The sequence below is a fragment of the Sinohyriopsis cumingii genome, chromosome 15, assembly GCF_028554795.1.
Source record: "Sinohyriopsis cumingii isolate HCF-2022 chromosome 15, ASM2855479v2, whole genome shotgun sequence".
Taxonomy (NCBI): Eukaryota; Metazoa; Mollusca; class Bivalvia; order Unionida; family Unionidae; genus Sinohyriopsis; species Sinohyriopsis cumingii.
This window is the reverse complement of record NC_142975.1, coordinates 107,924,212-107,949,160: the sequence shown is the minus strand read 5'-3', so window position 1 is coordinate 107,949,160 and position 24,949 is coordinate 107,924,212. Positions and strand designations below refer to the sequence as shown.

At 32.5% G+C, this 24,949-nt stretch overlaps 1 protein-coding gene across 4 annotated transcripts in view; it reads left to right on the top strand.

Annotated features, from left to right (window-relative positions):
* Positions 1–24,949, top strand: part of LOC149782442 (leucine-rich repeat-containing protein 71-like) — a 107,709-nt gene that overhangs the window by 62,817 nt on the left and 19,943 nt on the right. For 2 of the 4 annotated variants that reach the window (XM_089933848.1, XM_089933849.1), the window contains one exon: positions 18,051–18,089. The exons of 1 other annotated variant lie outside the window; for it this stretch is intronic. In XM_089933848.1, coding sequence (XP_089789974.1) covers positions 18,051–18,089 — 39 coding nt within the window. Of the gene's footprint in view, positions 1–18,050; positions 18,090–22,038; positions 22,081–24,949 lie in introns of all 4 variants that reach the window. One more of the 4 variants, XM_089933847.1, reaches the window with a different exon arrangement.

The window sequence follows — 24,949 nt, the reverse complement described above, 5'->3', positions numbered from 1 at the left end:
CTATTTATATTTATATGCTTTTAAAATCAGTAGTTCTACTCCCATAAAAGATGATATTCATTCCATGGAAACATTTGTACTTGCCTTTAGTCTGACAAATCTTCTGTTGTGATAAAATTCATTTACATTTGTAGAACATGGGATTAAGGAAATCTGAACATTGTTCCATGACATTAGATGTGGTTATTCCATGGCATTATATGTGGTGTTGGGAAAATCAACTTCATTTGAACCTGTACTGTCTTGCTGACTAAACTATTAGGCCTGACAAGGAAATAAATTTGAAAATAGATGTCAAACCCATCATAAATATGATACTGTCTATGCTAATGTTGTACCCACACAGCTTTGGGACATTTATTTACAGAAAATTAGAAAGAAAATTATATCCTTTAAACTTTGTGACCTTTTTTGTATTAGATTTTGCAGATATTTGTATGGAATATTCTTTTGTAAATTATGTTCATTTTTCTGCCTGTTTAAGACATTGATTATTTATAGGTATGTAACAAATTAAAGACATTGCAACTATGCTAAGATACCAAAAATATTGAGCCCACAGTTTGCAGGGATTCAGAATCCTCAAGGAACACGTTTGACCTGTTCCATTGCAATTTCAAATTTCACATGTCCTGTGATAGAAGCAACTGGCTTACCTAAGTTATCTCTACCTGTATAGAACAAAATGATACTGATTCTTTTACATGTATTACACACTAGTGTGACATAATAATTACTCCCTCACTATAGGGCCCATCATTATAACACAGTTCCTTTTATGACATTGGTATAGTCATGGATCTCATTTTTTTATTTAGTAGTAAAATTAAAGATATAATTTTTTTCAGTATAATGCATTTTCGCAGTATATTCCATTGCATCCATTGACATCATTATAATGAGGGAATAGGTTCTTTATTATAAGATGGCCTCCCAGTAAGGCACTATACTCCATGGCTTCCATGGATATCATTATAATGAGGGATTATATGGTACCTAATTATAAAATGATCTCCCTGTAAGGCACTATACTCCATGGCTTTCATGAATATCATTATAATGAGGGAAAATATGGTACCTCATTATAAAATGATCTCCTTGTAAGGCACTGTACTCCATGGCTTCCATGGATATCATTATAATGAGGGAATATATGGTACCTAGTTATAAGATGGTCTCCCTGTAAGGCACTATACTCCATGGCTTCCATGAATATCATTATGAGGGAAAATATGGTACCTCATTATAAAATGATCTCCCTGTAAGGCACTGTACTCCATGGCTTCCATGGATATCATTATAATGAGGGAATATATGGTACCTAGTTATAAGATGGTCTCCCTGTAAGGCGCTATACTCCATGGCTCCCATAGACAGTATTATAATGAGAGAGTAATGTTCTTCATTATAAGACAGGTTCACTATTAGGTAGCGTACTTCATGGCTTCCATGAAGAGCGTTATAATAAGGGAGTACTGTACTGATCACACACATTTATAATAGAATCAGTATTCAATGTATTCCACCTTGATATTAAATGTGGGCTGTGTTTATTTACATTCATGCAGTATGATGTTTTAGTTTTAATGATGCTGTTCATCTACAGATAAAGTAACATAAATGCAAAACTCCTTTATACAGCATTATCTCAGTGTAGGGTCCCTCATTATAACATGATTCCCTTTATAAAAAGGTTATGGTCATAGATCCTATTTTATAATGTAGTAAAATTGTATCTGTAATGTTTTACGTTATGAAGTAGTGACACTATAAGGATGTATACTTGATAGTCCCCATAGCATTATAGTGAGGGAATGTAGTATATCAATACCTATTCAACATATCAATTAAATTTGTTATAGCTATTTTTCCTAGTGAGCAACTGCTATATTGCAATATTGGAGTTACATCGGAGGAGGATTTTTCAGTAGTTATTTTTAATACTGTATGGACATTGACTTAAAGTGTATTTCAGATCTGCAGGAAGGAATTTATTAAAATGTTATAGTAGTTGACATGTCAGCAATTATAATACATAGAATTTCTCAAAATATAAATAATCAGAAGGTCTATTTTCCTGTATTTGGTAAAAATTGAATATTTGCTGCTCTCCAATCAAGCGTATCTAGAGACTGTTATCCGATTTTAAAAAGAGGAACAAAGAAAGAAAAAAAAGAACTAGTTTATTAGAAGTTCACTATTTATATGACAACAAAGGTGACCATTGTGAAGAATAAAAAAGATCTCAGTTGGGATGCGATTTGGTGTATTTTCCACTAAACTCTTAACCAATGAACTACAAACCACAGAACATTTCTTTTTAAATTTGTGGAAACAAAAGTCCAAATTAATGCTTTCTGACCAATCACTGTCATCAGTACGTTTAATTATTGTTTGAAATCAGCATTTAGAGAACAATGACGGTGAAATAGTTTTTAAAAAATTATATGCCTTGGTATTTAAAAGAAATAACAGCACTTTCAAAGTTGGAGCACCTTGTCATCGATAAGAAAATTTAAGTAGATTTTTTTTGGCACTGCTGTTTCATTCAATTTCAGTATGATCAACAAAAGAAAGAAAGATTTGCAAAGAATCAAGTGAGGAATACATGCACAGTTAAAAATGTCTATCACAACCTTTTTTAAGAGAGAGTTAAACAAGATGCTCTTTTAATACAAAGCATGCTCCTGTTCGATATCCACTCCGCTGGCCTAATGGTTAGATCGTCTGTCTTGGATGCGGGAGGTCATGGGTTCCATCCCTATCAAAGACTTACAAACATGGTACTAACAGCTGCCTCGCTTAGCGCTCAGCATTGAGAGGTTAGTGTTAGGACTGGTCGGCCTGGTGTCAGGATAATGTGATTTGGTGGGACATGATGCTACATGTCTGCAGCATAATGCCCCAGTGCTGGACATCACTATAAACTGTCACACTGCAGACATCATAGCGATATGACTGAAAAGTTGTTAAAGCTACATTAAAAACCCAAACCACACACACACACACATGCTTGTAAAATTCCTATTTATGTAATGTATGTATGTAGTCATGTGTGTATGGGTGTGCATGTATATATATATTCATAAGCAAGGTGTTACAGTATATTCTATATCCTTGCTTACTTTGATGCCATTTGCTTGGTTTCATATTCACAGAAATGTTACACAGTCCTTTTACAAGTTTGAATGACTTTAACATGCTTTTACACTATAGAAAAACAAGTTTAGAATAAAAAGATTGGGATATGAATTTTTTTCTTTTTCATATTGTTCAGAAAGTCATTAAAAGCACCCATACAATTTTATGTTGATAAACTTTTATCAAGTGAAGTAAATGAAAGAGCAGCTACATTGTGAAGAGAAAGATTTTGTTTGTCTATCAAAAATAGGATGTGCTAGTTCACCAGTCAACTTGACATTGTAGTACTATTTACAACAACCACTAATTCAAGTCACATGTTACTTTTTGGAATAAAAACTGAACAAAAGGTAGAAGGGAAAAGATGCTAACTTTGGATCAGTTTGACATCTGAAGAAGGAAAAAGACTATGACTATAGAACAGTTTGACATACAAAGAAGGATAAAGATACTGACTTTAGGCCAGTTTGACATTTAAAGAAGGTAAGAGACACTGACTTTAGGCCAGTTTGACAACTAAAAAAGGGGGGAAAAAATCCCACAGACTTTGGGCCATTTTGACATTTAAAGAAGGTAAGAGACACAGACTTTGGGCCATTTTGACATTTAAAGAAGGTAAGAGACACTGACTTTAGGCCAGTTTGACATCTAAAGAAGGGAGAAAAAATTCCCACAGACTTTGGGCCAGTATGATATAAGAAATATAAGTTGAGAGAAATATACAGATCATCCAATTCAGGAAGAATTAATGAATTTTTGCAAATCTTTACATTGTAAGTTTGCCCATAAGTTTTACTTGTACTCTTTGTATTGAACTTAAATGACTTAAGAAAGGATACTGTCAAATCAGGATAGTGAACTTGGTTTTGACAAATTAACAAAGTATTCAAGATTGTCAGCTGACAACACACACATGCACATACACACATGCACACACACACACACACACACACAAAGAGGATTTCATGCTGAGATAAACCCAAGAACTGTTAATACTACATAATTGATAATATGCACTGTGAATATGATACTTGGCAATCTCCATATTAAAAGATTACCTCATACTAACTGTATGCTTATGTTTATCACCATTGATAATACTTCATTTGATGATATATTCCTTCAGATTGGTGTTGATCTCAAATCCAATTTTTCCTTCGCTTGGTAGGCAGCAAATTGAGCTATCTACATTCAGTTGAAGTTCATTTATTTTGCTAAATATGTATTTAAAAATATGGATTTACAAAAACTTCTTTGATTTATTGTTTGGAAATGTAACATTGCATAACATCTTTTGTGATGTATTGTTTGGAAATAGTGGCATACAAAAAATTACATGACTCAGCATTTTAACACCCTGAAGGTCAGATTTCTGATCCGAATTTGATCAAACTTGAATGATAAGCTTATATCAACAGTATTTTGGGCAGGTTTGAATATGGGTGACCTACATGCATGACTAAGCATGTTACCATGCTGGAGGCAATATATATGTCTAATCCAATTTTGATCACACTTGGTATATATGCATATAGCATCAAATCTTGAATAAGTTCCATAATTAACAAGATCTATGCATATTATTGAGATAATCTTGCAGAGACAATCTTGCATATTATTGAGATAATCTTGCATATGATTATGTGAGCTTATTTCCACTGCAAAGGCAATATGTCTTTTTATTGATTTTAATTGAACTTGGAATATGGCTTATAATATAAAGCTGACAAGTTTGGATAAAACAAAATATACATCTACATGCATATTCCAAATGCTTAATAGTTTTTATTTAATTCGCTATGTAAAATTGACCTGTTTTACAGTGAAGCCTTGAAGAATGACCATGGTAGTTTCTGAAACTACCATTCATACATTGCATCCCATCCCATAGAACTTCAAATTTGCAGCTTAATAAACTGTATCTTGAGAGACCTGTTAACTACATGTAGTCTGTTACTGTAGAAAAATAAATATACAATGTATATATATTTTCACACATAAGTCAGATCCAGCTTCTGACTGCATAGACCCTGATCTACATTTGCATAATGCACTGACAAATCTGCAAAATTAGGACTAAACAGTACAACAAACAACATAAACCTTTATCTGCCAGCACATTATGGGATGGAAGATTAGGGTCTGTATTTCTGGCGATTGGATCTGAAAATGTATAGTATATCTCTCTGAGAATATATAGCACATATCTATGAGAATATATATTATATCTCTATGAGAATATATAGCATATCTCTATGAGAATATATAGTATATCTCCATGAGAATATATAGCACATCTCTATGATAATATATAGCATATCTCTATGAGAATTTATAATATATCTCTATGAGAATATATAGCACATCTCTATGAGAATATATAGCATATCTCTATGAGAATTTATAGTATATCTCTATGAGAATATATAGCACATCTCTATGAGAATATATAGTATATCTCTATGAGAATATATAGTATATCTCAGTGAGAATATATAGTATATCTGCATGAGAATATATAGCACATCTCTGTGAGAATATATAGCATATCTCTATGAGAATATATAGTATATCTCGGTGAGAATATATAGTATATCTCCATGAGAATATATAGTACATCTCTATGAGAATATATAGTCTCCATGAGAATATATAGCACATCTCTATGAGAATATATAGCACATCTCTATGAGAATTTATAGTATATCTCAGTGAGAATATATAGTATATCTCAGTGAGAATATATAGTATATCTCCATGAGAATATATAGCACATCTCTATGAGAATATATAGTATATCTCCATGAGAATATATAGTATATCTCTGAGAATATATAGTATATCTCAGTGAGAATATATAATATATCTCCATGAGAATATATAGCACATCTCTATGAGAATATATAGTATATCTCAGTGAGAATATATAGTATATCTCAGTGAGAATTTATAGTATATCTCTATGAGAATATATAGCACATCTCTATGAGAATATATAGTATATCTCTATGAGAATATATAGTATATCTCTATGAGAATATATAGTATATCTCAGTGAGAATATATAGTATATCTCAGTGAGAATATATAGTATATCTCCATGAGAATATATAGTATATCTCAGAGAATATATAGTATATCTCAGTGAGAATATATAGTATATCTCCATGAGAATATATAGCACATCTCTATGAGAATATATAGTATATCTCCATGAGAATATATAGTATATCTCTGAGAATATATAGTATATCTCAGTGAGAATATATAGTATATCTCCATGAGAATATATAGCACATCTCTATGAGAATATATAGTATATCTCTATGAGAATATATAGCACATCTCTATGAGAATATATAGCATATCTCTATGAGAATATATAGCATATCTCAGTGAGAATATATAGCACATCTCTATGAGAATATATAGCATATCTCTATGAGAATATATAGCACATCTCTATGAGAATATATAGCATATCTCTATGAGAATATATAGTATATCTCTATGAGAATATACAGTATATCTCTATGAGAATATATAGCATATCTCTATGAGAATATATAGTACATCTCTATGAGAATATATTGCATATCTCTATGAGAGTTTATAGTATATCTCTATGAGAATATATAGCACATCTCTATGAGAATATATAGCATATCTCTATGAGAATATATAGCACATCTCTATGAGAATATATAGCATATCTCTATGAGAATATATAGTATATCTCTATCTTGTTCTGTCTTTTGTCAAATTATTTTAATTCAGTAGATAAGTGTACGCTGTGAACTGACGTCGTCCAGTATATACTGTATAAGCAGTGAAAGACTGTTTAAAACAAACATGGATTTTACAGCAAAGTACTGATTCAGATTTAAATTAAGTCTGTTTTTCCGTGCTCATACGTTATATACATGTACTCTTGTGTAAGTCAGATGCAACTTAAGAATGTTTAGACCCTATTCTTCCATCATATAATTGACAGCAGATCTGGCTCTTTGCAGTTTGCTTGAAAAAATCAGTCAAACAAACAATATATTAGACCTTAGTCTGCCATCACATTATTCGATAGATCAGGATTTATTTTGATTGCAGTTGGACCTGACTTACGTGCAAATATACATGATAATCAGTTTTAAGTTTGATTCGAAATTGTTTGATGTATTTAAGATGAGCTTGATTCAGTATACTAGTTAAATTACAAATTATTCTCTACTTTTTGTCACGATGAAGATCACCATACGAAGGAAATGGAATATTTGACCATTCACCATGGTGATGTATTGCAAGCGATTGTTGTGACTCACAGACTTAACTTTAAATGGTTTTGTTTGAACATGTACAGAAAAGTTAATTCTGTCCTTAAAACAGATTTTGAATGCATGACTTGGAATACTTACCTTAGTAATGGGCTAATAATTCTTGTGTTTTTATTTTAGCCCTCAAATAGGTCAATCAAATTAATGAGATGTACCTAAAAAGCTTCTGCTCCTGAGTCAAGTCGGACACTTTGTTTAAACATTTTATACAGTGGTCCCCTTCTGATTAGGGCCTTCTTGAAATAAAATCCTCCCTCCATCATTAAAAGGTTCTCTTGACCTGCATTCAGTCAATACAGTCATGTCAGTTTCCTCCTTTTCTTGAAACTGCCACCATTATTTGCAGAAGAAATAGCAAGAGAGAGAGAGAGAGAGAGAGAGAGAGAGAGAGAGAGAGAGAGAGAGAGAGATAGCTGTATAGCACTTGCTAAGTGCTCTTGACATTTTGTAAAGCATATTGTATTTTATATGATATGGGATCTTCACCAAGGAAAGTAAGCAATTTGAAAATAATATTTTTCTTACTTAGAACTACTTTCATTAATTATCCAAGTTATTTCAAACTCCTAATATTGTCACCAGTGCCATAATTCCATTTTGGGGAACAAATAGTTCACTGATCTTGTCTGTATACAAGTGTCCAATTGTAGGTACAGTGTTTAAGTCCTGACTGCTTGCAATGGTGTGAAATCTTGATAATATCCATCCATCCATCCATCCATCTATTTGTTTGTTTGTCCATCCATCTGTCCTGAGAAGTTTGTGAGCAATATTGTACCCAAAAGTTCATTATAGACAAATGAAATTTTGTGTTACATGTGTATACTTATTAGATGACCTGATTAGATGACCTGATTAGATATTCAAGCCATTATATGAATTTTTCTAGTTTTTGTCCTCACACATTTTTGAACTGTTTGGATTAGGACTTATTTTTCACCAGTCTTGCTGGCATGATGAAGCAAAATATGGTTGACTCGTGTGAATGTTTATTTAGATAACATTTCATGTCATTATAGCATTTTTAGTCAGATTTTCATGGACAGGTCTGTGGTGGGGGCTTTTGTGTTTTACCAATGTAATTTTAATTTTCCTCTCCTTTTATTGCTTCATTAAGACTAAGCTTGAACTAAGACAATATTATTTGGTACACAATAAGACAACTTGAACTGAGACAATATTATTTGGTACACAATAAGACAACTTGAACTAAGACAATATTATTTAGTACACAGTAAGACTACTTGAACTAAGACAATATTATTTGGTACACAATAAGACAACTTGAACTAAGACAATATTATTTGGTACACAATAAGACAACTTGAACTGAGACAATATTATTTGGTACACAATAAGACAACTTGAACTGAGACAATATTATTTGGTACACAATAAGACAACTTGAACTGAGACGATATTATTTGTTATGCATTAAGACTTAAACTGAGACAATATTATTTGGTATGCAATAAGACTTAAACTGAGACAATATTATTTGGTATGCAATAAGACAACTTGAACTGGGACAATGTTATTTGGTATGCAATAAGACAACTTGAACTGAGACTATTATTTGGTACACAGTAAGACTACTTGAATTAAGACAATATTATTTGGTACACAGTAAGATAACTTGAACTGAGACAGTATTAGTTGGTACACAGTAAGACAGTTTGAACTGAGACAGTATTATTTGGTTCACAGTAAGACTACTTGAACTAAGACAATATTATTTAGTACACAGTAAGACTACTTGAACTAAGGCAATATTATTTGGTACACAGTAAGACAACCTGAACTAAGACAGTATTATTTGGTACACAGTAAGACAACCTGAACTAAGACAGTATTATTTGGTACACAGTAAGACAACCTGAACTAAGACAATATTAATTGGTACACAGTAAGACAAACTGAACTAAGACAGTATTATTTGGTACACAGTAAGACAACCTGAACTAAGACAATATTAATTGGTACACAGTAAGACAACCTGAACTAAGACAGTATTATTTGGTACACAGTAAGACAAACTGAACTAAGACAGTATTATTTGGTACACAGTAAGACAACCTGAACTAAGACAATATTAATTGGTACACAGTAAGACAACCTGAACTAAGACAATATTAATTGGTACACAGTAAGACAACCTGAACTAAGACAATATTATTTGGTACACAGTAAGACAACCTGAACTAAGACAGTATTATTTGGTACATAGTAAGACAACCTGAACTAAGACAGTATTATTTGGTACACAGTAAGACAAACTGAACTAAGACAGTATTATTTGGTACACAGTAAGACAACCTGAACTAAGACAGTATTATTTGGTACACAGAGTTATATTAATAAGGCATAGACAGTATTCTTTCAATTTTATGCAAATGATGCATATTAACATTTCATTGTTCTCTGATATATATTGGGTCAATTGCATGCCAGATATTCAAGAAATTTCAACTAGGCAACCAAGGAGATTATTTTGTTGTTTACTTTAACAAATATATATCTGTCTTTGATATAATCTTTATTGCAATTATTATGTTAGATTTCTTTTTATTGTGTAGACAAAAGCACATGCAATTGTGGCCAAACTGAAATGCTTAATGCACTGTTGCTGAATGGTGTCATCAAATGAAGGGGCAATGTAGACTCATACTTTTTTTTACTACTTGCAGAAAGTTTTAGTTGGTTCTTTCTTCTTTTTCATTTGGTGATGCTGATGCTTTTTAATATCAGATGTGATTCACTTTTCAACAACTCTTGTTAATCTTTAAGGTATTATATCTCATCTTAATGATACTTTTTTTATTAAGACACTATTTTTGGAATATTTGGTTAGCTTAAACAGAATTGCTTGAAATCTCATAGGATAAAACAGCAGTGTGTGTATCGACAGTCCTTGTTTCACTACAGAATTTTCTGGAGAGACTCACTTTTTGCTGCTGATTTGCTTCATTTTAAGAAAAGATGTGTTGAAATCATATATACATGCAGTAGACACATTTATAATGTTCCTATCCAGATCAACAGGTTTTTATTTTTTAGAATTATGATTGCTGCTTCAGCAAGATTTATCCTCAAAAGATAGACATTTTTATCCTGTTCGACTTGAAGATAATCTTATTCATCCTTTTTGGCCTTGAAGATAATCCTATTCATCATATTTGTCTTTAAAGATAATCTTATTCATGATATTTAACCTGAAAGATAATCCTATTCATCATATTTGCCCAAATGATTATCCTGTTCATCCTGTCTGTCTTGAAATATAATCCTATTCATCATATTTGCCCAAATGATTATCCTGTTCATCCTGTCTGTCTTGAAAGATAATCCTATTCGTCATGTTTGTCTTTAAAGATAATCCTATTCATGATATTTAACCTGAAAGATAATCATATTCATCCTGTTTGTCTAAAATGATTATCCTGTTCATCCTGTCTGTCTTGAAAGATGATCTTATTCATCATATTTTTCCTAAAAGATCACTGTACTCATACAGTTTGTCCCAAAAGATAATTGTACTCATCCAGTTTATCCCAAAAGATAATTGTACTCATCCAGTTTGTCCCAAAAGATAATTGTACTCATCCAGTTTGTCCTAAATGATATTTGTACTCATCCAGTTTGTCCTAAAAGATAATTGTACTCATCCAGTTTGTCCCAAAAGATAATTGTACTCATCCAGTTTGTCCTAAAAGATAATTGTACTCGTCCAGTTTGTCCTAAAAGATAATTGTACTTGTCCAGTTTGTCCCAAAAGATAATTGTACTCATCCAGTTTGTCCTAAAAGATAATTGTACTCGTCCAGTTTGTCCTAAAAGATAATTTTGTTTGTCCTATCTGTCTGGAAAGATAATCTTATTATCATATTTATTCTAAGAGATAATCCTATGCATCCTATTTGCCTGGAAAGATCTACTAATTCTCTTTGTCCTGAATCATATTCATTGTACCTATTCTGAAAGATAATCCTATTCATTCTATTTGTCTTGAATTCTCTTCTTTCTGTTAGTCCTAACAGATAATCCTAATCATTGTATTTGTCTTGAATTCTATTCATTTCGTTATTCATTCTATTCATATACTGTACTAAACTCAGTGCCTTGGCTGGCTATTAAGGCACCCCACCCCCAATATATGTGTTTCCTATTGCAGTGTTTTTAATATTAGGTTAGGTAGGTAGATTTTTTTTTTTATCTGTATATCTATCTATCCAACTATATATATATATATGTATAATATGGTGTACCAAGTACTGGGATAAGCCAGCTCAGATAGATGCACAAATCAATTTCGGGAATTTGAAGAAAAATTTTGTTTACTAAGGTGTGTGGGGAAATGCTACGGTTGGCACCAAAAACCAAATATGGTTGGCTGACTGGAAAGGTACTTATTTTACTTTGCCTAAGTAACATTTTTGATTGTATGATTCTTTTGAATATTGCAAATTAAGCAAGTGCTTGCTCCAATTGTTGACATAAATTCAGATGACTTGGGGACATCTTGTTTGAATTGAGGAACCTGACAAAGGTCTGGACCATGCTCCAGTTGTTGATATAAATTCAAATGACTTAGGGGCATCTTGTTTGAATTGAGAATCACACAAAGATCTGACCATGCCATTGGAAGATATACTGTATTTAGATACATACTGGTAATGGAGGAGGCATAAGCAAAGCATTAATAACTTAAAGCTTATATTTTGCATGAAATTTGTGTGTCCTTGACCTCCAAAGTATGATGTTTTTCTCAAAAAGTCATCATAAAACATTCTAATGTTGCATGAGAAGTTGGGTTTTTTAAACTTGATTTTAAGTTTCATAACATTTCCTAAAGAGCATGTGTAATGTATTTTATTTTTTAGTAGTCTAATCTAATTAGTATAGGTAATTAACATGGACGAAAATCAAGTGCCTGCCTTAATTATGAGAAGATGCTTAATGTTTCTAGTCATTTAATTAAAAAGGGATGTTGGCAGTTGAGAAAAACCATAATTGTCATTGTTGCCTAGCCAACTACAAAACTGTGTTGAATACATAACAAGTTGGACTCTTATTTTATCAAAGGTAGAGTATGAAATGATGGAATTCTTACTTGCTAAATCTCAGATCTAAAAATGGCAATCTAGTTCTTCAAAAGAAACTCATAATGCCTTGTACATCATGATACCCATAATGCCTTTTACATCATGATACCCATAATGCATTGTTGTACATCATGATAATATCTTTCTTGGCCATGGTATAGAATTACATGAAAATAGTGTTTTTTAAATTCCAAAGAGGGGTGGGGGAAGGAAAAGGGGATTCTATCCTTTAAAGAATAAGTTTTTTTCTTCTTCAGAATATAATGGGATTCAGTGTTTGTAAAATTTAGTTCACATCCTACCACAGAAAATTTGACAAATTCAAAAAATTTCCACATGTGTCACTTTATTGATTACTCAAAACAAATTGCATTGACCCCGATCTGCAGGCACATTATGCAATATATATATATATATATATATATATATATATATATATATATATATATATATATATATATATATATATATATATATATATATATATTGTGTGTGTGTTGGTACAGGGATCACTGACAGAGGTTAGGCAGTTCATAATTATGGATGTAGCATTTTTCATCAGGAGATTTTTTTTACCAGTAATTTTTCATTCAATAGATTAATTTTCAGTCAAGAGATTAATTTTCAGAGTTTAAGCAACTCTTAAAGAGACTCTTTCACCTGTAAATTATGAAAGTGATAAAGTTACATGTCTGTAAAAAGAGCACTAATATGAACCTCCATGCAAAACTTGGTTGTATCCAACTTGTAAAGGAAGTTCAGTTTAAGCTAACTATGTAAAGATATGAAAAATCAAAACAAGTGTTCCAAAATCTCTATTCCCGAAATAAAACTCAGTACAAAATTGCAGAATGTTTTAGGCATGATGTGTACTTAAATTACACTCAGAAACTTGTCAGTTAAAAGAAAACATGATTGGAAAACTTCATATCTGAGTCCTATATGCATGTGAGACAAATATGAATCCTGTATGCATATGAGTGTCATATGAATCCTGTATGCATATGAGTGTCATATGAATCCTGTATGCATATGAGTGTCATATGAATCCTGTATGCATATGAGTGTCATATGAATCCTGTATGCATATAAGACAAATCTGACAAATCTGACTCATTTATGGCTATGAGACAAATCTGAATCTTGTCTGCATATGAGACAAATCAGAATCCTGTTTGTATATGAGACCTTGGAAATCCAGATAATGAAACCAAGGTTAATTAACAAAATGATGGCAGCTTAAACACCAAAATTATGGTTAATCAGTAACAATGGACCTAATTTATAAAGAAATTACATCCTTCATTAGGATTTGTTTTAATTAAGCTTATTACTGATTGGGGTTTATTAGTGAATTGTTTGCAGCCATAGGCCTAAAATAGCAGAGATCACTGTTTTTAGTCAATATAGGGAGATTGTCATCAAAGGGGGATGGGGGCATCTCAGCACAAACAACGTCTTATTATAGTATGTGTTTGGCAGAAAGAACCATGTTGTTTTATGCTGAATCATGTGTTTTATGTTAAAGATATATTTCTTCATGGTCAGCCAGTTTTGTTGGTGGTAAGAGAACCAGCTTCATTGTGTATTTGATAGATTTATTGGTGAAGCGAATTTTGGTATTCTACATGAATGAGTTTCTTTAAACTTGCATGCATGGCTGCATAAGTTTTGAGTAGATACATAAAAGGTGCTTTTAAAATGTAGAATAAATTTAAAAGTATTTTACAAGTAACAGTTGGATGATATTGATTAATTTGTTAGCTTGAATGTTTATATTCCAGAAGAGCCTGTTTTCCGTTGTCCATTATCTGTCTGTCGATTGGCACGCATTTGATAACACTTTTACTTAGAGGATTGCCATGAAACTTTGTGCACATGTTCATCCCAGGTCTATTTGGTCCTAGAGGAAAATGGGACTGCTGCATTGGCCAGCTTTATAATATTGTTATAACTACTAGTCTTGAATGGATGGTCATTAGCAACATGATGAATTCACTAAAAGACTTCTTATGATATTTAATTGGTCTTAAATAAAAAATGGTGCCAGTCTGGTGCCTGGTATGACTACCATGGCAACCATCTTGAAAATCTTGTTATCACTAGTCCTCCTAGATCAGGGGTACACATCTTTTTTTCAGCCAAGGGCCAGATTGCATTTTCTAAGACCACTCGAGGGCTGCAAACACTAATTTCTTTAATATAATTGCTGTTCATGGGCCAGATTTCTGTGTTGTTTTAATTTGCCCTGAGGGCCGGACAACACACGTTCACGTGCTGGATCCAGCCTACAGGCCACGGGTTGTGTATGCCTGTCCTAGATGGACAGTCATAGCAACATGGGGTTTTCACCAAATGACACCATATGCTGTCTGGTTAGTTCTAAATGAAAATAGTACACATCTGAAGTCCAGTATGGCCACCATGATATTCATCTTGAAATATTGTTATCATTGCAAATCCAAACAGAAATTCATATCTACATGGAGTCTCCACTGAAAGACTTCTTATGATATCTAATTGATTCTAAATGAAAACGATGTCAGTCTTGCATCTAATATGACTACCACAACAGCCATCTTGAAAATCTTATTATTGCATCTTCTTCCAAATGGATGGTCATATTCACATGGGGTTTTCACCAAAAGACTTAGCAGCTAAAAGAAGAATGGTCCTAGATTTGTGGAAATTCTTTTCAGCCAATAGAGCATCAGTCCATTCCAAAAACGTTTGTTTAATAAATTTTTCAGAAGTTGAATTGTCAATTTTAATTGAATCACAAACCTATCAGGACTATTTAAACTCATCTTTATTAACTTTTTTAAAGTATAAATATTTAAATTTAATATATCTAATCCAGGGATGCATATTTATTAATTTATTCATTCATTTTGGAACTCATTCTTATTTTGGTTATATAAAGAAGCAGGAATTAAATTACTTTATATACATGCATATGAGATGAATCCATCTGCAAACTGCATAGACCAAGATGTGCCATCATATTATACGCTGGCAGATCTGGTGACTGGTGAATCTATGTAGCTTGTTAAAAGCAATCACTAGAACATACAGCACAGAACCTGATATATATATATATATATATATATATATATATATATATATATATATATATATATATATATATATATATATATATATATATATATATATATATACTTGGTAAACTTTACATATAGTTTGTGCAGTTTAATATTTGTAATATGTCAACATGTTAACGTACCACTTTTTGTGAATCTGATTATTGGTCCAAAATAAGCCCATGAAATTCTCGTTCAGTATTCTGTTTACTGATTTACAGTAACCATGGGAATTTTCCTTACCCAGCCTTGTGGAATGTTGTTTTTACTATTACTATCAACATTTTGGCAGCCACCATTTGAATAGATTGCCCAAGGTGTATTGGGAAAAAAGGTTACAGTCAGTAGAAATATGGCCAATTTACCAACAGGGGCTTGTATAAATAAAATTTAGGGTATCAGTCAGTGAATGGAAGGCCGGGGAGTGGGCAGGATGTTACTACATGTATCACCAACCTGTATAGCAAGTGTAGTTTAAAAGTTAATGTATGTTTACTCATTTCATAAATTCAGCATTAAATCATTACCCATTTGACATTCTCTCTCTCTCTCTCACTATATATATATATATATATATATATATATATATATATATATATATATATATATATATATATATATATATATATATATAAATGATAGGCTCATTATTGTGATCTTTAGAACAATAATCTCTGAAATTCATTCATATCAAATGCATGTAAGACAGCAGTCATACATGAAATCATCTGAAGAAACTCTGCTGTTATTGTCATTGTGTATTGATGTAAAATAATATAAGGATATCCCCACTTTAGTGGTTTTAACATTATTTTCATTTATAAATTGATTCTTTAAAGATTTTCATAAAGTTGCAAGATTTTTGTCTCAGCCATTCTTTTTTGGTTTTATTTTATCCTTCTCAGATAGCTAGTTCCATTATAAATTTCCATTTGGCATCTGTTTTATAGTAATTCCAAATTTATTAAGAGACTACTTTCATAGTGTCTGCATTCATATTTATGTTGAATGATGTTTCAGTTCAGTATTAAGGTGAAATAGATACTACATTTAGTATTGAAGGCAAAAGGTGTAGTCCATTTCAATATTAAGGTGACATATGTATTTCATTTCAGTATTGAAGTTGAAATATGTACTCCATTTCTGTATTGAAGGTGAAATATGTATTCCATTTCAGTATTAAAGGTGAAATATGTATTACATTTCCATATTGAAGTTGAAATATGTATTCCATTTCCATACTGAAGTTGAAATATGTATTACATTTCAGTATTGAAAGTGAAATATGTGTTCCATTTCTGAATCTTCTGCATTTCATCATTTCTTTATTGCTTTACTCTTTCATCAATCTTTGTAGGAACTTAAATGAATTTTTGAATATGGGTGTAGTGATCAGGTTTATAAATTCAACTCTTTTAACAGGTACTAAAAACTCCTTGCTTCTTTAGTTATCATCAGATAAATAACACATTAGCTTTGATTCAACAGGTATAATGATGTACATTTTAATGGCAACATTATCACTATAAATTGCTTGATTAATTAAAGCAATGGCTGTTTTGGAGAAGAAAAAAAAACATATCAAAGATGCAGAAATATATAACTATCATGAACCTTAATTATGACCTTACTGTGATTGATGGGTAATATAATTATTGTTTGAATAATGCTCTAGTATTATTTATTCAGTTTCATGGGTCTAAGCTAAATAATCGGGCCCTAATTTCATCAACAAAAGTGTTCAAATTAATTTAAACGTAAGAGACAGGCAAGAATTTCATCAACAGAACTTAAATCTATATTTAAAGTAATGTCCAAATTTCAGCTGTCTGGATGAAATTTCACCAACAAAACTTAAGTTTATACTTAAATTTAATTTAGAATCCACTGATATGATTAAGTGAAATTTAGGTTTTATTTAGAAATAGCTAATCAAATGTTCTAAGTTGTTACTTAACTTAAGACTTAGATTGGTGAAATGGGGATCTGCTGATTGGGCAGTTTTATGTTAGGCTGATTATTTCAGATAATCATATCATTGTATTCTAGACTTCAGTCAAGTCTGGACATAAGTTTTGTTGGTGAAATCTAGGCCAGTTCACATGGCAATATAAGCCTACTTGCATTTTTAAATAGGATATAAAGAATACATTCAGTCTTTATAGGCCTGGTTGTGTAAGAAAGATGACTTTTAAAAATGTACCCTTGATAAGAATTTTCTAGGACTTGAACCAGAGCTTGAAATAGATACCTGTTTTGCACAAGATGATAACATATTTTAAAACTCTTCAACAAAGTGTTGAATTAGCAAGCAATAAATGAATGGTTCTCTGGTCATATCTCACAGTGTGTTTTTCTGCTCCATTTTCATCACCCAGGAGGTGGATCAACCAGTCTTGGGGGTCGCAGCTCGGGAGGTAAGGTGCATCATTTAATTATCATTTTATATCATCATATCTTGTAAGCTTGTCTTTATTCATATATCGCATGCACAATTACTATTATCAGTCTACACTGCCAACATGTATAGTTTTATTTTCCTAATCACAAATTATAACTTATGTATTTATCCATATCTCTAATATTTTGCAATAAGCTTTTTCCGTATCTGATATTAACGCATGTAAATGGTACATATTAATGAGTAAATCCTGATGCATGTAGCTGCTGTATAAAATGTTTCAAAATTTTGTCTTATTTGCATCTCTCCTTTTGTCTTTTTATATTGGAGGTAAAAGTCTTTTTTTTTTAATTATAAAAAAACCCAACAAACTGTTCCATATTTAGTACATTAAGAAGGACCGCAGAAGATTTAGATATATTACGGTTTAATGGCATGCCCACTGGCAATATGGTGCCGATTAAAAGTGAAGTCCTAGAATTGTGAATATAAGATCGCCTTTACAGAAGTTGCCGTATATACTTGCTTATGATTTATCAGTCTGGCTTCAAACTGCAGTCTTATATCTGCCATCACATAATGCACTGACATATCTGGTTCTATGCCGTTTATTAGGAGTAATCAGTAGAACAAACAACATAGACTCTGATCTGCTGGTGCTTGATATGACAGCAGATGAGGGTCTGTGTTGACCTAAAAATGAGTTTATCGGTAATACAATTGATCTATTGAGGATACATCTGTATAGAAATATTTTGATGTCTGTTAATAAAGTCTAGAGAAATTAATTTTCAAATTCCACAAAATTGATCATATTATATAAAATATTTCAAATTTGTCTTTTGCAAAGTACATGTATTTTAGACCACTATTCATGCAAATATATCCACTTAGGTCATTTAAAAAGCATTTGATTAGAATTACATGTACATGATATGTAGAATTGATGTTGTAGATTCAGTCAGTCAGTTTTAAGAAATACGTGTCTACTTCTAATGAATAATGCTTAAGCTTATAGAGAAATCCACAGAAAAATTATATGAAATATGAACTGTTGCTGAAGACCATGTATAGAGAACTCCAGTGTGTCAAGATCTGAATAAATAAACCAAAAGCAGATTTACATGTTGACAATGTTATATTTATTTAACACTTTAAATGTGTCAAGTGGGGAAAAAAAACTTTCATAGACTATATTCAGGTTTATGTAGGAAATAGAACTGGTAACTTAAAACTTATTACTGACAAAGATTCCTTCAAGAAATTCTGACTAAAGGGGTTTACAAATCATGCATTTCTTGTTAGTTTTATTAAAAAGCCCAACAAAATCAATCTGTACTTTACCTGATGACTGTCACAAACTTCTTTCTGTTCCACTCAATAACTTTGAAGGACTTAATGAATTGAAATAAATGTTTGGAATGTGGCTTTATTTTAAGTTGTCCCAGATCATGATTGAATTTTATCATTTTCCTGCAAAATTGTACAGTTATGGCCTCTTGTATTACTTAAACCTTTTGCCTTCACTTGCATTAATAAACCGTTATCACTTTTACTTATTAACTTCTCACTTAATATATGCTACCTCATTTTCCATTTTTTTTGTCCATTGTTATTTGTTTTCATTACTCTTAACTCATATTTATTAATTTGATAAACTGAATGTCAGTTTTGTTACTTTGTCAGATTAGGTTTGGAAGTATGTGTGTGGAGTTAAAATAACAATGAAATCTTGAAATTATATTTTTGCAACTTCCCTTGAACCACTCAAGCTTTATAAACCTGTGCCATATCTATGGGTGAGGCATAAAATGTCATATGTATCAGTCTGTCCAATCTCATCCCATCTCTACATACCACCCCTGCCATGTCTATGGACAGGGCATTTAATGTCATATGTATCAGTCTGTCCAATCCCATCCCATCTTGACATACCACCCCTGCCATATCTATGGGTGAGGCATTAAATGTCATATGTATCAGTCTGTCCAATCTCATCCCATCTCGACATACCACCCCTGCCATGTCTATGGACAGGGCATTTAATGTCATATGTATCAGTCTGTCCAATCTCATCCCGTCTCAACATACCACCCCTGCCATGTCTATGGAGAGGGCATTTAATGTCATATGTATCAGTCTGTCCAATCTCATCCCATCTCGATATACCACCTCTGCCATGTCTATGGACAGGGCATTTAATGTCATATGTATCAGTCTGTCCAATCTCATCCCATCTCGACATACCACCCCTGCCATGTCTATGGACAGGGCATTTAATGTCATATATATCAGTCTGTCCAATCTCATCCCATCTCGACATACCACCCCTGCCATGTCTATGGACAGGGCATTTAATGTCATATGTATCAGTCTGTCCAATCTCATCCCATCTCAACATACCACCCCTGCCATGTCTATGGACAGGGCATTTAATGTCATATGTATCAGTCTGTCCAATCCCATCCCATCTCGACATACCACCCCTGCCATGTCTATGGACGGGGTATTTAATGTCATATGTATCAGTCTGTTTAATCCCATCCCATCTTGACATACCACCCTTGCCATGTCTATGGACAGGGCATTTAATGTCATATGTATCAGTCTGTCCAATCTCATCCCATCTCGACATACCACCCCTGCCATGTCTGTGGACAGGGCATTTAATGTCAAATGTATCAGTCTGTCCAATACCATCTCATCTCAACATACCACCCCTGCCATGTCTATGGACGGGGCATTTAATGTCATATGTATCAGTCAGTTCAATCCCATCCCATCTTGACATACCACCCCTGCCATGTCTATGGACAGGGCATTTAATGTCATATGTATCAGTCTGTCCAATCTCATCCCGTCTCGACATACCACCCCTGCCATGTCTATGGACAGGGCATTTAATGTTATCTATGTCTGTTTGTTCCATTCCATCCTGTCTCAGCATATCACACCTGACATGTCTATGGACAGGGCATTTAATGTTTACTATGTCCATCTGTCCCATTCCATCCTGTGTTGATATATCGCACCTGCAATATCAATGGACGATAATTGTCCTTTACCATCTCAAGACATCACATTTTGTTGTGTCCATCAGAGATTTCATATCTGCTCAATAACTATTGTAGGACTTTGTGGGTTGAGCCAAATTTGTACAATGCTTTGCAGTTGGAAGCATTAGGTAAAGTCCTATTTTATCATTTTCCAGCCAGATCTAATGGAATTATGTCCCAAGTTTGATTTAGGACTTTTCCCACCAATTTCTGCTGAATAACTTTTGAAAGACTTCATTAGTCGAAACCAAATTTGGTATGAAGGTTTAAATTAGGAAGACTTTGGTCAGTTTCCATTAATTTTGTCACTGTTTGTGAGCACAAATTTATGGAATTATGGCTTATTGGCTTTCAGTTTTGCTTTTCATTGTCTGTGTAAGAACTTTCAAGGACTTAATGAATGGAAACTATGTTTGGTATGAAACATTATATTAAGAAGACCTACATCAAGTTTTATTTTCATCGTTTTCCACCTGAACTCTGGAGTTACTGTCCCTACTTGACTTAGAACTTTGCCCTTAAGTTGCATTGTATTGGCAGTGGCATTCTCTGTGTCACATAGACACATTTTTAGTTTGTTCAAAGTTATATGATTTATTTGATAATAAGGAAATAAATATTTATTGAATATGCTTATTTAGGATTTTATACATAAATGAAACTTCCACTTCAGATATTTGTTAGGATGCTTTGCCATACCATTAATATATCTTTGGAACCTCCATACATGCATTTTATATATACAGTACTTTTAATCAGAGTTCTCTCCACTTTTGTCAGCTAGTTTGAATCAGTAATATATTTGCTTTCCTGTTTTCTCAGTTAAAAATTACATTCTTCAATAAATATATTTCCTCAACTCCTTAAGCGCATTTAAATTACATTCTTTTATTTCTTTGCACTTAACAGTCTCTTTGAAAACAGTTACCACTGCAACCATGGGTCTTACTGGTAATGTGTAGAATTCAGTCTGTCACCTTTTTAGTTTCTGTTTTTTTTTCCATTGTGTTCTTGCTTGTATAGCATGGCATATAAAATTGGTTTATATTTACAGTTACAGTTTTTCATACATGATTTTGGGTCATATTTAATTACTTGCATGAAAATGTTCTGTCATAATTATTAATTTGCAGTTCAATAAGTACAAGATTTCTTTTGTAGGTCCCCAAGATTGTTTGATTTTGATGTATAGAGTTAGCCATTTTGATGATGAAACCTTGCCTTATATAGTGAATAGCAACATTTCTTAATTCTTGTACAGTGAAATTATTTTAAATCTGACAGTTCTGGGACAAAAAGCTGGTTGTGTGAAATATTTACACTGACATGGACTTTAAGAACGAAACTATTCTAAAACAGAGTGCTGTAACAGAAAGCTGATTTTGTGAAATTAGTATCCTGACACTGACTTTAAGTACAGAGCAATGTGACCATTCTCCTGTATTCTATTTTTTGTTGAAAAATGGAACTTTTTTTGAAGACTTAATGGCAGCCAACATTTCCTGTGATACTTAATAGTCAGGCTTGCATATCATATTTTCTGTAAAAGAAAAAAACCAAAACTGTATACAGTACTGAATGCACCATGATAACTTTCCCAACTATTTTCCTATGCCGACATGTCTTAAGTGGTCCTGTTCCAATTCCATCATTCTGTATTATAGTATCAGTCACATGAGTCATGTATTGTGCATTTTACTTATTTTAAATTAAAAATAAATTGATCTTTTCAAATTTAACACTGATTTTCTTTCACCAAAGACTATTCAGTCCTGATTATTAAATGCTCTGCACCTTAACTGTGATCAAAAGCTTCCAGATGAAAATTATTGATCTCCAAGGTCATTTACAATGTTGGCCATAACTTGGGTCAAGGAAAGAACACATTGAGTGGAATCATCACAATATGGGGTAGTAAAAAATTTGTTTATCAGTATGCGTAGCTTTCATTGTGACGTCACAGTGTGCAACATTCAATCTGGATTGTACTGGATCACACCTTTAGGCTCATTTCAACCAAAAGTGTCTATGTACTTTAACATTGATTTTACTGAATGCTCTTCTCAGAGGGTCTAAATAATGACCTTCCAAATAATGACCTTCCAAATGAATGTGGATGTATAAGAATCCAAATGAAGTGGATACTTGCCACTTAAAGGTACGTAGAAGCAAATTCTAAAAAATGACACCATTCACGGAAATAGTCGGTGTTGAATGCCTTCATGACCTGTGTGACTTTTACTATAGAAATGACCTCATTGGGACTACATTATTTGGCCTGTTTGTACAACAGGCAGCTTCACAGAGGGGCTTGGGAAGCATCATTGCACAATGTTCACAGAGGGGCTTGGGAAGCATCATTGCACAATGTTCATGGCTTTCCTCTCTATTATCTGCTGACAGCTAATTTGCATACCATGATAAAGATTTTGTTATTGATTCAGACTAAGATAATTATACTTTTCTCATGATTACTCTATTTGATCTAATTCAGCTGCCCTTAATTTAAGTCTGAGAACATTGGTATTAAATAAATTTGACAGTTTCAATTTTGAGAGTTGCAAACTTTAGAGGTTTCATCTTTTTGAGATTATCAAATACTTTTTAAGTGGTAAATATGATTGTGAGTACATATACATGCATTACATAAATCATAATAGAATGAATATTTGTTGTTTTTTTTATTTATCCATGAACCTACTCTTCATGTTCATTGTACTGAGAGAAAAAAACTGTCCAAGTTGACTGTCACCACACTATCATGACAATACCTAGAAATAATTATGATCCATTTCTGCCTCATTGAAGTGTCTCAGGTGATTACTGTCAATCATTCCAGTGTGTAACTTTCATGAAAAGTACCTTGACAGAAAACATGTTCCGAGATTTCCAGTCACTGTAGTAATAGTTACAACAAAGAAGCTGATTTCATCCTAATACGCGCAGTTGCAAATAAAGTATCAAACAAATCACTTTTATTTTCATATTTCATTTCTTTTAAATATAAAATAAAATGAACATGAATTTGTTCTGTATTTCTTGTATTGTAAATTTCAAAATGAAAATATTCTAATTCTCCAACTCTGGAGTGGCACCTGATTAGAATACAAAATATAATATGCAAAGTTACATGTACCATATATATAAGGAATGATGCCTGACATCCCATACCTGGACTGTATAGAGAACATGTGATTAAGACAATTTGTATTGTCTTACCTATGAGTGGAATGACATTCTGTAGTGGCAACAGTGACGGTGTCCTTGTCAATCATATTTAAATGTGTGTTGAGGTATTTGATAGCCATATCCTTTATGTCACCATCAGTGACTGAAGTTTGGTAAAATTGACTATATGCTAAATATTGTAACTTATATGCAAGGATTTCCTGTCTTGCCTGTGTAATTATTAGTGTTGGGAAGTGCTTAAAATTTACAGCTCAATGATTGGTTCATCAGAATTGAACAACCATCAGTTTTAATCCAAGATACACCTATTTTCTATACTATTATTAATGTACAGTGCAATTTGCACAAAAGTTTGCAAGTTGCTTATATTCTGTAGCAGTTATTGGTTTACAGGCACATTTGTCATCTGCCATTGGTCTAAACAATGGAAGGCTGCATTAACTGAAAGCTCTTGTTTACATACTTTCCTTTTCCTGGAAGATTTCATCCCAGAAGTCATTGTTTGTACTAGTAGGGTTTAGGGGGCGCTTACCAATTAATATGTACTTTAGAGAAAGTGACATATGTAAGGTGAAGTAGTTTGCATTTAAAACATGCACAATGGAGAGAATGTTGGTATACCTATATGCTA